Consider the following 17,608-nt stretch of genomic DNA (forward strand, 5'->3'; position numbering starts at 1 on the left):
AGTAGATTGCTGGTTGGGACAAGGAGTTAGGAGGGTTGGTGGATGATAGCTAAAGGGCATACAGTTTCTTTTTGGGGTGATGAAAATGCTCTAAAATTAATTGTGGTGATGGTTGCACAATTCTGTGAATATACTCAAAACCATTGATTATACACTTTAAATGGGTAAATTGTATGGTGTATGATCATCCTCATAAGGCTGTTAAAAAAGTGTAAGTAAGTTAAATTCTCCAATGTCATTATTTTTCCTAAATTAAAAATTAAACCTACGTTCCACCCTTTACTCAAGTACCATAGTACAGACTGAACTATCTCCCAGTGCTGTTCTGAATTCATAGTAGCATGCCCCAGACACTACGTTTTAAATGTAAAATGAAAATCTTATTTGAGCTCCAGATATATTCAGAATTATAGAAAAATATTAACTTGTTAGAACCATTTCTTTGTTAAAATATGCATTATTAGTTCATTTGATGATTCCAAGAGGAATTTGCAAATTATAATCAGGTAATGAGGTTAGCAGGGAACTAACGTGGATGGAAAAAAATGAGCTCAATCTTCATCTGTCACCATTACAAGTTAAAAATTTGTAATGGAACAACATGATTACAAGTTAACAATTTCTTCTAGATGGTTACTGCCTTAAATTAACCCATAATCAAATTAGTATTATAGCTGCCTGTCTTTAGGATTTGGGGTCCACATGTGTTGAGGGTGAAATAGAGAGTTTCCTATTATTATATTGCAGGTTAACAGTGGATTTTCAGATGGCGCTTACATGATAAATTCAGTGCCCTCCAGAACATGGAGCAAATATTGAACTTACCATTTTTATTTTTCAGAAACAGAGCTTCCAGTTAGCTGTTAAGAAGTGTAAATTGTAACGAAATTGTGAAATTAATACTCATTTAGGTGCACATATTCATTCTCTTTTCCTTGCAGACTGACCTGACAGCACAATACGGAAAAAAATTAAACCGACTTATGTTTTTAATTGTTTTTTTCTCAACACTGCGAATTACATTAGGTTGTTTAGTTTAGGATGCAAAGTACATAGTAGCTCTTGAAAGTACACACACACCATCCAAATTTCTATGAATTTACTATGAGTACAGTAATGTGATTTTATGAACAAAGGAGAAACCCAAACTTGGACACTGAGCTCATAGTCTTTAAAACTACGTATTGAAAACATAGTATGATTTCAATTTGATATCTGTAGTTTACCCGGAATCCTTCAGCTAGGATACTAATACATGTTTTGAGAAGTTAAGTAATGCAGCTATTCCTAAATCTGTAATGATAATGCTTCAGTAATCAGATAAGTATTTATAATTAGAATAAAGTATAATTTTCAGAAAAAGATAGCATCACTTATAATATTTATACAGGAAAAAACTCTATTTTTTTGCTGTCAGTGCTCTTCTTAACATAATTTCTTACTATATTTAAGGAGCTTCATGTAATCATATTCAAAACCTCTTATCTTGCTGATTATATTCAGCAACCATAGCTAAATATTTCAATACCAAAGCTGAAAATCGTAATGACATATCAGCATACACATAATAAATTAGAGTTAATGAATACTATAGAAGGTGCATTTTGATTGGCTCCAAGTTTGCGATCTGCTCATGCATAGCACACTGTTAATTTTTAAAAGGACAGAAAATATGGTGATGATATGACTGCCAAGCATATTGTTTTGTCTACGCAAGAATAAAGTAATATTTTAGCCAGAATGAAAAGAGCGTACACAGATAACGGAGTAAATGTTCTAACAGCTGAAGTATATATCCCAGATTAAACATTTAGTGGCAATATTTCATACACACTTTTACACAATTTTTATATTGAATAAAGATTTCTGGCCAAAAGTGGTTTATTGTTACGTTGACAGCCACAACTGCTGTATTTTTAGCTAAGTATGTACAAAACCTCGAGTCTTCAGCTTTCACCAGTTTGAGACAGGCACCTTCAAGTATGAGAAGCCATTTTTCAAGCTAACTAGAGAATCAATACTTAGAGTTTAATTTTTGTCCTATTTAGCCTACATATTTACTGAGTAAGCAAGAGTTATAAGACCTGCCTGCTGTCAGCATTGGGGAAAATGCAATAGAATACTTTGAAAACATTGTCATCAGGCAAAATCCATTTATTCTGATACTTTCCGTATATAATATTTTTTAATATTTTTCCCCCAGTGGGGTGAGAGGGAACATATTTAAATTTAATTCTTAAAATTAAGCTCAATAACCATATATTGTTGTTAAGTACTATGATCAAGTACCATACTAGGCTATTAGACTACAATAAAGAAAATAAAGGCTAGCCCCTCCCTTAAAGAGCCTACCATCAGTGGAACAAATGTAAGTAATTCCATACAGTATAATAGGGAAAGGCAAAGATAGAGGTATGCATAGGGTGCCGCAGTGTCAACTGAGCTGAGTATTAAAGGATCTAGCCAAATGAAATAGCTGGTATATGCGCATGTGTGTATGTCCATGCACACACAGGAGCAGTTGGGAGCATTACTGGGAGAAGACAGGGAACAGCGTGAACAAAGACCTGAAGTATGCAGAATGCTACTGGTACTGCTGGTGCATGCAGCACATTAGGAGGGTATTAGGAGATGGGGCCATAGGTGGAGTCATGGGCCAGGTTTTGGAAGTCTTGAGTGCCATGTTAATGAGCTAGAAATTTGCTTTTGCTGTTTATGTACTGCCTGTATTCTTAAACAGATAAGCATTTTGTCAAACTATACTTTTCAAAGGTTGAAAAAAGACAAGTTACAATTGGTTGATTTGACCCTGGGGAAATGCCTTTTGTGGCTTGTATTTGTTGCAGTCGTCTTTTTATAACGTCTATCAAACTTTGACATAAGCTCAGGGTTTTCAGTTTGCCCACTGCCCTCCTCAAACAGCAGGGCCAATGCCTGTGAGGTTTTGGAGCCTGCTAGGCTAGACAGTGTTTTAATGAAGAGCTTTTGGAATCATAGGACTTGAGGGAGCAACAGAAATCAGCTCCATATTCAGGTGAAAGTAGTAATTTTCTTGCTCCGTTTCTCTGTATGATGTAGTATATTCATTGGGCTAACAGTTTTGTTTATATATTTGGAATTAGAATTTTAAACATGGCAATTGTATTGTGTTAACTTTTGTGAAATTTTCACAGTAGCTTTTTTTTAAAAAAAATAATGCAACTGAGACAAAGAGAGTTGCTTATATTTTTTTCTGAAAATTTTTGAGAAATTTAAGACCTTCACCTGACATTTTACATCTCTTACTTGGCATCTCATCAGCCATATTTATCAAACTATTTACCCTCAGCAAAGCTTTTATGTATTTCTGTGTATAATGAGTTAGAGAAGGGAAGCAATTGTGCAAATTCATGGGAAGAATTTTTTTTCTATAAATTAGCTTGATATGCAGGTGAAAGTGTTGTTTTATCTTGAGTTACCATAATAATGCAGTAGAAAGAACAATGACTAGTTCCACTGCTGTATACTTTGTATGAGTTAGTTCATCTTTGTAAGACTAGTTTTCTCATCGGTTAAGTAAGACGGTTGAACTATGTTATTTCTAAAGCTCTTTCTTACTGGCATTTTTTGGTCCTCTATCTCCCTCAGTTCCCCAATTTACTTTGCTTATAGAGGTGTGCCTTTCAACATCCTTCAGTCATAGAATTGAAAAGGACCTTGGGAGATTGTGTAGTCCAACCGCCTTGCAGAAAAATGGAAATTTGCTCTTTCCCTCTACCTAGAATGTTTTGCTTCCACCTTCTCAAGCTAGCATCCTCTGAATCGGAGCTGGTTGTAACCCCTTTTGTTGCTAGGATTAATTCCATTGATCTGACAATGAGCAGAGAATCCCTTCTTTCTCACTGTTCCATGTACATTCTTCTTATAGTTGGAAGCTTAGCTGTAAAGGGCAACCTGCCTACCTAGAAAAGGATCTTTCTTTGGTCAAGAGTATATGGGTTATTCATCTCTGTATCAGTACCGTTTAGATGTTTATTGAATAACTGTATATTATTGGGTGGCAGAAATGGTTCATGTTCATGTACATGAGTAGAGTTTCACTAACTATTCAATAATAGTGAAGATAATCAACAAATAATAATAGAAATACTGGAATATTTTTACAGTGATCTGTAACTGTATATAGGTACAGTTGTAGATAATACAATTTTTAGATGTATTTATTTAATAAATGGTGCCTAATGATTTGTTTTATAAACCCATTCAGTAGAACTTGAAATATTATTTAAATTTTATATCTATCCATCATTTCTGTAAGTGAAAAGGCGAAAACTTCCTCTCTAAGTCCCTAGCAAATTATTTTTAGATTTAACCAGGACAAGAGATTAGTAGTTTTTCTTTTACTGGAATCCTCTACTCCTGATTTTCTAGATGAAAAGATAATTGTATGATTTCTAATTCTAATATCCTACTTAATTTTACAAGCTAAGCAATGTAAAGTGGGTTTAATTCTTATCTATTTATATCTATGTTATTTAGAGCTTATTTCTGCTTAGATAATTTGTGATGAGGTTAATACATTTCTCTCTTGGAAAATGTATGTGTTCCTAATTTCTAACTAATGGGAAAGCAGACGATCTTTTTACTGTCAGCTTTCACCAAGTTAGACCTCTCTGAAGACCTTACTAAATTCTATTTCCATGGGAATTTTGCTAATGGGTATGTGCAACATTATCCAGGTGCTTGCAGACAGGATTACAAATTAAAAATAAAAGAAATGGGTGAACAAATACATCTTTCTTCTCTTTTAAGAAATTGGCAGAATGATACTCTTTGCACTTTCATTTTCACTTGGCAGTGTTTTCAGATAGGGTGCAGGAAGTCTGCGTGGTATTAATGCATGAGACCAGCTTAGACAACATAAGTAATGAATTTCCTAAATGGGTTCTTGGTTGCAATCTTATATGTATAAGGCAGAAGAAAGAGAGTAAATCTTCTAGTCTGTGTATATTTAGTTAACAATATTAGTGAGTTTAATGGGTCTTACTGGAAAATGGAACGTTGAAGGCAAGCCACACAGTTTTATTGCCTGTGTGCCAACTTACTAAATTATTTTGATTCATGTCATAAATGCCATATATTTCCACATACCATGCAGAAAACATTTGTGGACCTGGTGATACTCATCATTTATGAAACACCTACCTACCCTAAATATTGGAGTTCCGAAGGGTCCTGTCTCAGGCTGCCCTTTCTTCTCATACTGCATTCTTCTCCTGGGCAGTCTCATTCAGTTTTAAATAGCAATATATCAGTAACTCCCAAATGTATATCTCTTATCTAATTTCCTTTTCTGTCTTTCCAGACTTATTTCAGATATTTTCAGGGAAATATCACAGACATATCAAGCTAATTGTGTCTGAAACTGCACTTTTGATTCTCTTTCTTCGCACCTACTCCTCTAGTTTCCTATCTCAGTTGCATCCATCAGTTTCTCTTGCCGGAAACTCGAGAGTCATTCTTGACTCCACCTATTCCTTCACCTCCTCCCCCAGCTCAAATCTTTCACTAAATGCTATCTCTTCTACCTCTTAAACCATTTTTCAAGTTTTTTTCACTTTTCTCTATCACTGTTGCCATCACATTAGATCAGGTCACTATCTTTTGCCTAGACGAATGCAATATAGCCTCCTAACTGGTTTCTCCACATCTAGTTTGTCTAGCTCTAATCCATTTACAAATAAAACCCAAAGTGACTCGTTAATATGTAAATACAATTACATCATTCTTAAAATTCTCCAGTGGCTTTCCGTTGCTCTTAAAGATCTTCTCTCTGTCCCAGAAGAGATGATGGGGCCTATTGTTAGTTTGCTGGGACTGCCATAACTGTACCACACACTGGATGGCTTAAATGATAGAAATTTATTTCCTCACAGTTCTGGAGGCTAGAAGTTTGAGATCAAGGTGTCATCAGGATTGGTTTCTTCTAAGGCCTCGCTCCTTGGCTTGTAGATGGCCATCTTCCTCCAGTGTCTTCATACAATCGTTCCCTTGTGTGTGTCTGTGTCCTAATCTCTTCTTATAAGGACAGTAGTCATATTGGATTAGGGTCCACCCACATGGGTTTGTCTTTTTATTGTTGAATTATAGGAGTTCTTTATATATTCTGGGTGCTATACTCTTATTAGATAATGATTCACAAATATTTTCTCCTATTCTGTGGGGTTTTTTTACTCCTTTACTTCTTGTAAATCTTAACTCAAATGTTATCAGCTCAGTGAGACCCTTTTTGACCATCTAACCTTGAATCTCCACCTACCTACCCCCAAACACACATTCCCTCTCCCTGCTTTATTTTTCTTCCTAGCATTTATCACCAACAAACATTTCTATATGTATGTTGTGAATTATGATGATGATTTTATTATTATTGTTATTATTGTCTTTATTACATTTCTTATTGTCTGTTTTCTTCAACTAGAATATGGGGGATTTTGATTTCTATTGCTCATTGCTCTTTACGTAGCACCTAGAACAGGGCTGTAGGCCTTTAATAAAAGTTTATTGAGGGCTTCCCTGGTGGCGCAGTGGTTGAGAGTCCACCTGCCGATGCAGGGGACATGGGTTCGTACCCCGGTCTGGGAAGATCCTGCGTGCCACGGAGCGGCTGGGCCCGTGAGCCATGGCTGCTGAGCCTGTGCATCTGGAGCCTGTGCTCCGCAACGGGAGAGGCCACAACAGTGAGAGGCCCGCGTACCACAAAAAAAAAAAAAAAGTTTATTGAATAAAAAGGAATGAATTTAACACAACAGTGCTGGGTTTTTTTTAATTGGGGAAATATAGCACACATACAGAAAAAGAGCACAGTAATTTGTCAAAAAAAAAGGACACCCTTTTACCTACCACCAAGATCAAGAAATAAGTTATTGCCTAATTTCTAAGAAGTTTCTAAGAAGAAATAAGTTATTGCCTAATTTCTAATTTCTAAGAAGAAATCAGAAGCCTTTCTTATGCCTCCTCCCAATTACTGCCTCCTTTCTGCAGTCACCCGGAGGTGATCAGTATTTTGGTATTTCTGGTAATATTTTTGTTGCTTTACTTTATACTTTTACCACCTAAGCATTTGTCTCTAAAACCTTTTCTGTTATTTTTTAAATATTCATATGCATGAAGTTAATCATACATGTTCTTCTGTGCCCCCCGCCCCGACGTTCAACTTTATTTTGTTAGTCATGCATGATACTGTATTTGGCTGTAGTTTATTTTCATGTCTGTATAACATTCCATTGTATTACTATACTACAACTTACTTACATATTCTTCTGTTGAAAGAAATTTTGGTTACTTCCATTTTTAGCTCTTTTGAATCATAATACTATCAATATTCTTGTACCTATGTCATGGTGCCCAAATGTGTACATTTCTATTGAGCTCAATATTAATACCTAGCAGTGAATTTCTGGGTCATAGGGTGTGTATATATTCAGCTTTAGTAAATAATGCCAGACAAGTTTCCAGGGTAGTTAGAAAATTTTCACCCCTTCCAGCATATATTTTCATATGTTTTTGTCTGTTTGGACATCCTTTTCTGGGAAGTGCCTGTTCAAGTCTCTTTTTTTTTTTTTTCAAATCAGATCAAGACTGTCAGTCCAGGGTACTCATGGGCAATCTGGATGCACCCCTTTCAGCTGGGGGAACTGCCAGGAAACCTACCAAGAAAGGTAGAAAAGGGCTGTTCCTAATTATTCTCCCCCACCCCCAACCCTTGTGTTCCACCACCAGCCAGGCTTCCAGATCATTCACATTGGCTAGAGTCCCTTTTAACAATCGAATCTGGCATCTGAGGGTCTCCTGATGGTGTCCTCCTTCTCCCCAGCCAAATGCTACCACCCAGGTGGCTTTATTATTATTATTATTGAGATATAATTGACATAAAATGGTATTAGTTTTAGGTGTACAACATAATGATTTGAACCTTTCCATACATTTTCTGAAGAGTAAACAATGAAGTTTAAAGAGTTGATTCTCATTTGATAAGCAGATTTGTCACTTTCTGGTTATATTCTCAAGGAAAGCTAAGAGTGTGCTTTCCTCCCAAAAATGCTGGAGTCCCAGGGGAGATTCTGATCAGGTCTACTCCTAATATTTATGGGACCTGAAGAAAGAGTAAAAATGGAGGCCATCATCCATTCTAAATTTAAAGTCATAAATAAAGTTACCAAACTGTTAAATGAAATGTGAACTGTACTTTTTTCTTGATAAGGTACTTTTGTACAATGTCCTGGAAGGCCAGATTTGAATTTAAGATTCTTAGACTCTGTGGGGTTGCATGTCAGAACATGACAATGTGGGAAGTTGTCCCCTGGCCAGCACCCCCCTTTCCTTTTTTTTTTTTTGCGGTATGCGGGCCGTTCACTGTTGTGGCCTCTCCCGCTGCGAAGCACAGGCTCCGGACGCGCAGGCTCAGCGGCCATGGCTCACGGGCCCAGCCGCTCTGTGGCATGTGGGATCTTCCCAGACCGGGGCACAAACCCGCGTCCCCTGCATCGGCAGATGGACTCTCAACCACTGCGCCACCAGGGAAGCCCCCCCCTTTCCTTTTTATCCTACACATCTAAGCTCCATCCTTACTTCCCTAAATGTAAAAAACAACTGCCACTGGCCACCCCTTAGGTAAACATAGATTCTCAAAATTTGGGATAATCTCTCTACACATAGACATGAAACACTGAAAACCACTCCCATACTCTTCCATATTCTCATGGTCTTCTCTAAGTCATTGTGAGTTGAATGGGAAATGATAATGATAATAGCTACCCGTTATTATGTCAAGCATAAGAAATTTTATATCAGGTATCAGTTTTTTTTCCTTCGTGGGGCTAAGTATTTCAGTAAAGTAAGACTAAATTTAGTTGACCTTTGAACAACACAGGTTTGAACTGCACAGGTCAATTTATACTTGGATTTTTGTCAATAAATACTGTGGCCCTACTTCATCCACGGTTGTCTGAATCTATGGATTCGGAACCACAGATCTGGAGGGGCATTTATGGGACTTCATCCGGAAAATTTAGTATCCACAGCAGGTCCTGGAACCAGTCTGCCGCAGATACTGAGGGATTACTATTATGGATGGATGGATAGGTGTATGTGTGTGTGTGTGCCTGTGTGTGTAAAATAAACATATCCATATATATGCACACACTCATGCACACACACACATTATTTTAGCTATTGTTATTTTAAGAAGTATTTTTTTAAAGTTACCTTCCTTCCCTTTCCTCAGGGTAACATTCTAGAAAACACTACCCTGAAAGAAAGCAAAGCAAAGTACAGGAAACAAGAGCCTAGCTTGGGTGCTACCTCTAGGGGTACATCAAATGAGCTGTTCACATACTGACTCAGTCTTCAGTCTCTCCTAACTTTCGGCTGGGGAGGGGGTGGTAAAGAAATGAACTTGCTTTGCTTTTCCCTAGGGTAAACCTAGGTTTATCATTCCCCTTTAACTGCTGGAAGGAAATATAGCACTGCTAGATAATGCCGATTCAGCCTTTGGAGGTTTCAGGATATGTGCCAGTTAACCAACTGATTCTTCTAATATGATTTGAAAAATTTATAGTTCTTTTTTTTATCATTCGTAAATGATAAGGCTTTAAAGCCGGTATGCTTCTTCATTCATTTTGAAACTTACATGGGTGTATAAGAGAAAACAAAGAAAGGAATTGGAGCCTATGTGCTTAGGCTTCATGGAAAGAGAGGTGCCGTTTCTGAGCAGAGCCCCACTGACTCTTCTAAAATTAGGAGAAAACTTGTTTTCAAAACGTTGGCTTTGTGAATGGAAGTGGAAATCATTAAAACAAATAAAACAAAAAAAAGTGAGCATAGAAACTGAGAAATAGAATTAATACAGTGTTGGAAATGACCATAGGCAATTAAGTGCATGAATCAATGTCTGTTTGCAACAGTTTTCCACTTCTTCAATTCATGGTGCCTGTTGTATGTCACGTGAGCATGACAGTATGGTCAGAGCGGGTGATACATTCTTGGTATTCTCTCCCCATTAACTTTCACTTCCTAAAGGTACGTTGACTAAAATAAACATGTTTGAACAATTTTCAGAAACAGTGTTTCCTCAGTTTACAAAGTCAACCAAAAGCGGACTGGGTTGGGTTGGGTTAATGTCGCACTTTACTGCACTATCATGCATACGTACACAATATTACTTAGCATCTGTAGCATCCATAACGATTTCTCTATTGCATTTGAGGTGAAAGGAATGAGCAGGTTTAAGTCCCAGCTTTGAAGCTGTTGTGTTGTTAACTTGTGCTGAGTCTGTACATTACAAAAGGTAACAATCTCAGCATGTTAAGATCATAACTGTTAGATTAATGCTTGGAGGCAGCAGCTGTGCTGATGTGAGGCATTAATGGCTGGTTGAGTTCAATCAGATATGCTGCCTCCAGTGTCTTTGTGTAATGGTATTTACTAGATTTCAAATGGACTGCTGAGAAAGATGAAATATAATCTCATGTATCATCTCTGTCTCGAAAAAATATGTAATGAAATTGTTCTCTTGTTGGAATATATTTTATTAACCTCTGTGGAGTCAACTTAAAGAACAGATGCCCCTATAGAGTTGAAACCTTTTGCTAAAGTCGAGTGTTAGTAAATGTATTTTTGAGTTCTTGGAACAGTGGGGTTGAGTAGAGGAGGTAAGTTTGGTTTGTTTGGTTTTTTTAAACCACTCAGAATAATATGGCATATTCTGAGGCTAGCTGGAGAGGAAAAAAAAATGCAATGTAAATTGTACACAACTAAACTTTTTCCTTTCTTTCTTTTTTCTTTACAGAGCCTGAAGAAAGTTCTTGTGGAATTCAGTCACAAGGAATTGTTTGATTTCTATAACAAGGTCTGTATTTTTTAAATAATTTCTGGTAATGTAGGGTTTTTCACATTGTTTCCTCCACTTTATGAATTCTTATTTTTAAATGCCCATTACAGAGTTGAGTTCTTTAAACTTCCCTTATAAACATCTTATGTTTCACAGTAGGAAGCATTGCCAAGATGAAGAGAATCTGACAAACTAAACCAGGAAGAGAATGGATATGGTTTTAATTAAAGCAGTAGGATTGTTGTTTTAATGTAAAGCATTAAATAATAAACTGTGTGGTACCTAGCCACACTGGCACTTTAGAGATAGGTAATGTTAAATATTTTAATTTCTGGGCCCAAGGGAAAAGGCAGATACCAGGCCTTTAAAGATTTATCTTTGAGGATATTTCGTGTTTCTTTGTAAATACTGATTTTGTAATCAAGGAAAATGCACTGCCCCCTCTACCACCCTCCCCCCTTTAGAAATCTAAAATGAAAGAGCTGGGTGCATTTTAAACAGTACTATTTAGAAATCCTCTTTTACAAATTTGAAAACAGATAGCAAGCTTGAATTCTAATATCCACATAAAAAGAAAAATTTTCTAAGTGGTATATTTATTGCTTATGTGAATACATTTAAAATACATAGTTACCAGTTACATTCTTTTCTTTCATTTGCATGTTTCTAAACAACACTTCATATGAATTTCTCTCCCTTCACCAACTTTCTCTTTTTTTTTTGTCTTTGTAAATAGCTAGAGACCATACAAGCACAGCTGGATTCCCTTACATGATGTTCTCAAAGACTGGTTTCCCTATCACACTCCTGCCACCTCATTGTTTTGCATTGAAGATAAACTGCCAGGTTGTGTTTTCTGAAGGATTCATTAGCTTTCTTCATGTAAATTATACGGTTTATTGCTTCTTATACAATAACAGCCAAGGAAGATCATTGTTTTGAGTACTGGAGTTCTAATATACATTCTCCAGTTCTGTGAGCCAACAGCAAGCAATTGTTAAGAACATTTTTGTTTTAAGGGGAACAAAAGTGAATATCATATTGTTTTTACTGTCCTATTTTTGCTTTATTGCCTGACCTGTTTATTTTTTACATACTTGATGATACTTCTATGTATCAAGAAGGGTCCATGGATACAAAGTGTAATATGTACCTTAGAACACAGAACTTCTTTAATTACATTAATAAAAATAAGAAAGTAGCCACAGTCAATTAAATACATTATGGCATTTGTTTCCTTTAATATAATGAGTGTATTTTGCTTGGGAAATAATATAGGAAAGAAATTTTAAATAGAGCTAGTACTAGTACATCAGCCAACTCCAGTATGAGCATCTCTGTGCACTTTCATTTTTTCTCTGAGTTTAATGATTTAATAACAGTTCAGGTTTTTGTGTGCTTTTTTTTGTACTGAAAATTAATAATGATTCATTTCAAGGTGTGGGAGACAGATTCAGATCATGAATAAAAATAGTTGTAATGAGTGCTAAAGGATTATCCTTAAAATTTTAAAACAGAATGTAAAACAAATTTTATGTTCTCTTTTTGTAAATATGTTAATTTCAGCCAAGAAGATTTTTATGTCTTAGAATTAGTTGAACTGAAGTGCACAATATTTTATGCTATGGATCTATATAAATGGGAGTATGGTTGCCTACAGAAAATAATATCAGTTGAATTTTTATGAATGAAATGTCTGCACTATATTATTTCCAGCGAGAAAGACAGAGTGAGGGAGGAAAGGAGAGAAAGGGAGAGGGGAGGGGGGGAGAAAATGAGAGAGAGAGAACAGAGAGACAAAGAGAGATTCAAATATGACTTCACGTGAAAGAATTTGATTTCAGAAATATCCTATAGTTAAACAGAACCACTGGATTTAAATCACATTCTTTATATGAGGTATCTGAGTAATATGAATGTTAAATGTCTCCCAAATAAATGTTTAGTATATGGAATTTATGCCCTTACTTATTTATATGTGTGCTTTTATGTTGTTGCTTAGAAGGATTAGGTGTTTGGATTATTTCAGAATGTAAGTATTATAGTGGCTGTCCATACTTGGTTGATTTGAAAAGTTTTTAAACTCAAACTTCCATTGATAGGATATCTAGAAGACGTGTTTATAGTATAATGGGATTTGTTTCCATATGTAGCTTGTGGGATCTATCATATTTTTATGCTCTGTTCTGCTGGTCCCCAGAGGAAAGTACCTGACTACTGTAAATATTTTGGTAAATATTCTTTCAGACTTCTTATCTACAAATAAACATACATCATTTCAAGTTGAATTTGTTGGGCCTTCCCAACAGTGACCATATGAATAGGTAGAAGTTTTCATTGGTTTGATGCCAACTTAACTCCCAGTGTACCTATCTAAGTTAAATGTGACACTTCATAATGAAATTTCCTATTTGTAGCTTAAAATAGTGGTAAATAGTTTTCTCTCCATCAGTCTAGTTCAGGAAAGTCTGACCAAAGGCATTGAAGGAAGGACAAGTAAGTAGTAGGTCTAATTCTAACTAAGAACATAATTATTCCTGAAATATATTTAATTCCAGATAATTTTATTTCTTAAGCTACCACCATTGTTATGATACACAAGTAAAAGAAGATATCATTCCCAAAGATTATTAAGGTGTGTGTTACATTTTCATAGAAATAAGGTGGGTGGAGCCATAAGTGGGAACTGAAACCTGCTGTCTTAGCAAATAAACATGTTTCGTATGAGTGCTTGTCATGAGGATTGAATAAAAATATAAATTACTTGTTAGAAAGGAGGACTACAAATAATATTTGCAATTCTCCAATTATTAAATATGATTATTTTTAAGTAGGAAACACCAAAAAAATCATAAAGGAGTAACCTAAAATCATAGACTCTCAACATCCAGAAACAGCCGTTAATGACATTTTGGTAGATTTTATTGAAGGTTTTTTTGTTTTTTTTCCTATTCATATATCTTTCTCTCCTATCTTTAAGTAGTCCTTCATTTGAATGAGTTACACTTTATTTATTCAATCTGTTGTTGGACATTTAGACTATTTCCAGTTTTTTAAAATACTAAAGAACTCAACTGGTAAAGATCATTATAAATAAACCCTAAACCACATTTCTCATTACTTTATTAATATAGGTTCCCAGAAGTAGGATTATTATGCCAAAAGTATGAAGATTTATTTTCTGTTTTTACTTTTTTTTTTTTTTTTTTTTTTGCGGTACGCGGGCCTCTCACTGCTGTGACCTCTCCCGTTGCAGAGCGCAGGCTCCGGGCGCGCAGGCTCAGCGGCCATGGCTCACGGGCCTGGCCGCTCCGCGGCATGTGGGATCTTCCCAGACTGGGGCACGAACCCGTGTCCCTTGCATCGGCAGGCAGACGCTCAACCACTGCGCCACCAGGGAAGCCCTCTGTTTTTACTTTTAATGGGATTTTATTATAAATATAAAATTGCCTATATTTTTTAAAAAGTGTTTTTTAAAAAGTCTATTTTGCTCTCTTACTCCCTAGAAATACCTACCTAACTAGTTAGAAACATTTGGTTTATATCTTTTCAGATATCTCATGTAAATTCAAACACACACACACCCCTCTTTGTATATGTTTTTATTTATTTACATTTATTTTTTATTTTGGTTGCGCTGGGTCTTAGTTGGGGCAGGCAGGCTGCTCCTTAGTTGCAGCACATGGCCTCCTTAGTTGTGGCTGGTGGGCTCCTTAGTTGTGGCATGTGAGCTCCTTAGTTGTAGCATGCGAGCTCTTAGTTGCGGCATGCACGTGGGATCTAGATCCCTGACCAGGGATTGAACCCAGGCCCCCTGCATTGGGGGTGCAGAGTCTTAACCACTGTGCCACCAGGGCAGTCCCTATTTACATTTATTTTTAAGGCCATTTTTGCATATTGATAAATTGTTTTCTCAAAGGTTCATAACAGTTTATACTCTTACCAACAATAAATGAGAACTCACCTGCCTCAAGCCAGCTTCATCACCCTCTTCCTCCTACTGTACATTTTATTCTCAACATTTTTTAAAATCTAGGAATGGGTTTGGGAAGAGTGTGGAGTGAGAGTGGGTTGGAGATTGAAGCATCACTAATTACTTGGGATATGTTATGTTGATAATTCCAGAGGGATAGAAGAGAAAAATTTCTTCTAAAATCAGCAAATGTGAAAAACAGTTGCACAGTGTTTAAGCATAAAAGCACTGAAGTCAGACATTTACTTCCTCAACAAATATTCAGTAACTGCCTATAGTGCCAGGAACTGTGTGTATGCTAGACATTATGTTAACAGTGATGAGCAAAATTAATATAGTTCTTGGCGTCTTGAAGTGTAATGTGTTAGTCAGTTAAAAAACAAGCAAAATGTAACAACCTAATTGGGAAAAGAATTTGAAAAAAGAATAGGTACATGTACATGTATAACTGAATCACTTCGTTGTACACCCGAAACTAATACAACATTGTTAATCAACTGTACTCCAATGTAAAATGAAAAGTTAGGGGCTTCCCTGGTGGCGGAGTGGTTAAGAATCTGCCTGCCAATGCAGGGGACACGGGTTCAAGCCCTGGTCCGGGAAGATCCCACATGCCACGGAGCAACTAAGCCCGTGCGCCACAACTATTGAGCCTGCGCTCTAAGAGCCTGCGAGCCACAACTGCTGAGCCCGCATGCCACAACTACTGAAGCCTGCGTGCCTAGAGCCCGTGCTCTGCAACAAGAGAAGCCACCGCAATGAGAGGCCCGCGCACCACAACGAAGAGTAGCCCCCGCTCGCCGCAACTAGAGAAAGCCCGTGCGCAGCAACAAGGACCCAACACAGCCAAAAGTAAATAAAATAAAGTTTTAAAAAAATGAAAAGTTAAAAAAAACAAGCAAAATATAATAAATTGTGAATAAGTATGGGATGAAAAATAATTGGATTCTCTTAAGAGAAAATAAAAGATAGGATGAAACTTAGATGGTGCATCAAGGAAAGACTCTCTGAGGAAGTGAGATTTGGGCTGAGTCCTGTAAGATGAGTTAGAATGAGGCAATAGCAGAATACAGTGAAAAGCATTCGAGATAGAGAGAATGGCCAATGCAGAATCTCAGAGACTGGAAAAGGCTTAGCGCGTTTCAGGAATCAAAGATCAGTGTGGCTAGAGTGTCGTGAACAAGGGAATAGTGGAGTGCTTTTCAATTAGAGAGGTAGCCTGTCACTTCTACCACCTAAATATCTTGCAAATATATCTCTAGGATACTATCTTTTCCAAGCTACCATCATCTTTGCCCTGGACTACCTTGCTTCCTCTAGCCCCCCTTCAGTCCAGTCTCCACACACAGCTAATATTTTTAAAACAGTAATCATATTAATTACACTACCTCCCTGCTTTAAACCCTTCAAAGACTTCCCATTACTCTTCAAATAAAATTTAAGTGTCTGGACCCTCAGGAAAGACTAAGAGTCATAAACTAGTTCTGCTGCTTTTTGTGTTGCTTAATTCGCTAAAGTTCAGTTTCCTCATCTTTGTGGTGGGAATAATAATAATCTAAATTACATGGGAGTGTTATGAAGATTAAATGAGGTCATTCATGTTAAACGTTTAGCATAATTCCTGATTTGCAATAATCTTGTAAGTGTCAGCTGTCATTTTCATAATCACTAAGAAAATGACCAGGCTTTCTGTTGAAATTATTCGAGGTAATGTTTGAATTGAACTAAAATCGGAGAAAGCTTGCTATGAAGCCCCTTCACTTTGAATTTAGTTAGAGTTCCAATAACAGCTCTATTTTATGATAAATAAATTTGAGCATAATGCTCATCTATCCCATTCTTAATTTTTCATTAACAAGGTAATAGGTGTATTATGGGATAGGACCAGAATCAGAAATGCATTTTTTCTATGACTGTGTTTCTACAAAGCTCCTCTGGCTCTGAGGATTCTTTTTCTCTAACTCTATTCAATTAATTTTTATCTTTTCTTACCTTAAACGATGGCTTCTGCACCTTATTTATTATGCCAGGGGTCTGTAAACTATGTCCTATGGGCCTAATCCAGCCCACCAGTTGTTTTCATAAAGTTTTATTGGAACACAGCTCTGCTGGACAGACTCCCAATCATCTGTCAAAGGTAATGGAATGTCACTCCCGTGACTTACATTATGTGAAATTCTGTCATGCTACCAAAGTCACTCTAGAGACTTTCTCCCCTCTTGGCTTTGAAGAAGCAAGCTGCCATGTTGTAAGAGGGCCTGTGGACAGAACCACAAGACAAGGAACTACGGGTGGCCTGTAGGTGCTGAGGGCAACCAGTAGCCACCAGGAAGCTGAGGCCCTAAGCACTCTGCCCTACAGCCACAAGGAAATAGATCTGCAAACAACTTGTGTGAGTTTGGAAGTGGATTCTTTCCCAGTCAAGCCTCCAGAAGAGAACACACTCCAACTGACTGTGACTGCAGCCTTGTGAGATCCTATGTGAAGACCCAGACTCCTGACCCATGGTAATTGTGAGATAATAAATGTGTGTTGATTTGAACTTCTGATGTTGTAGTCATTTGTTATGTTGTGATAGATAACTAAAACAACAGCCATGTTCTTTCGCATACTTATAGTCATACAGTCTACGGCTGCTATTGCACCACGATAGTAGTTGCAAAAGAGAGCATATACCCAGGAAGCCTAAAATATTTACTACCTGGCTCTTTACATGAAACATTTGCAGACCCATTCCTTATTACCGTGCTGCTCTAGGGCACCTC

General features: G+C 36.8%; 1 protein-coding gene across 5 annotated transcripts in view; it reads left to right on the forward strand.

The window, feature by feature from the left end:
- COMMD10 (COMM domain containing 10) overlaps nucleotides 1-17,385 on the forward strand; it is a 166,772-nt gene extending 149,387 nt beyond the window's left edge. For 4 of the 5 annotated variants that reach the window (XM_067731488.1, XM_067731495.1, XM_067731494.1 and 1 more), the window contains 2 exons: nucleotides 10,829-10,888; nucleotides 11,607-17,385. In XM_067731488.1, the coding sequence (XP_067587589.1) occupies nucleotides 10,829-10,888; nucleotides 11,607-11,645 (99 nt within the window). In that variant the 3' untranslated portion in view covers nucleotides 11,646-17,385. Of the gene's footprint in view, nucleotides 1-7,613; nucleotides 7,737-10,828; nucleotides 10,889-11,606 lie in introns of those variants that run through there. The other variant, XM_067731492.1, reaches the window with a different exon arrangement.
- Nucleotides 17,386-17,608: the final 223 nt, after the last annotated feature.

Source organism: Pseudorca crassidens, chromosome 3 (assembly GCF_039906515.1).
Source record: "Pseudorca crassidens isolate mPseCra1 chromosome 3, mPseCra1.hap1, whole genome shotgun sequence".
In the NCBI taxonomy this organism is placed as follows: Eukaryota; Metazoa; Chordata; class Mammalia; order Artiodactyla; family Delphinidae; genus Pseudorca; species Pseudorca crassidens.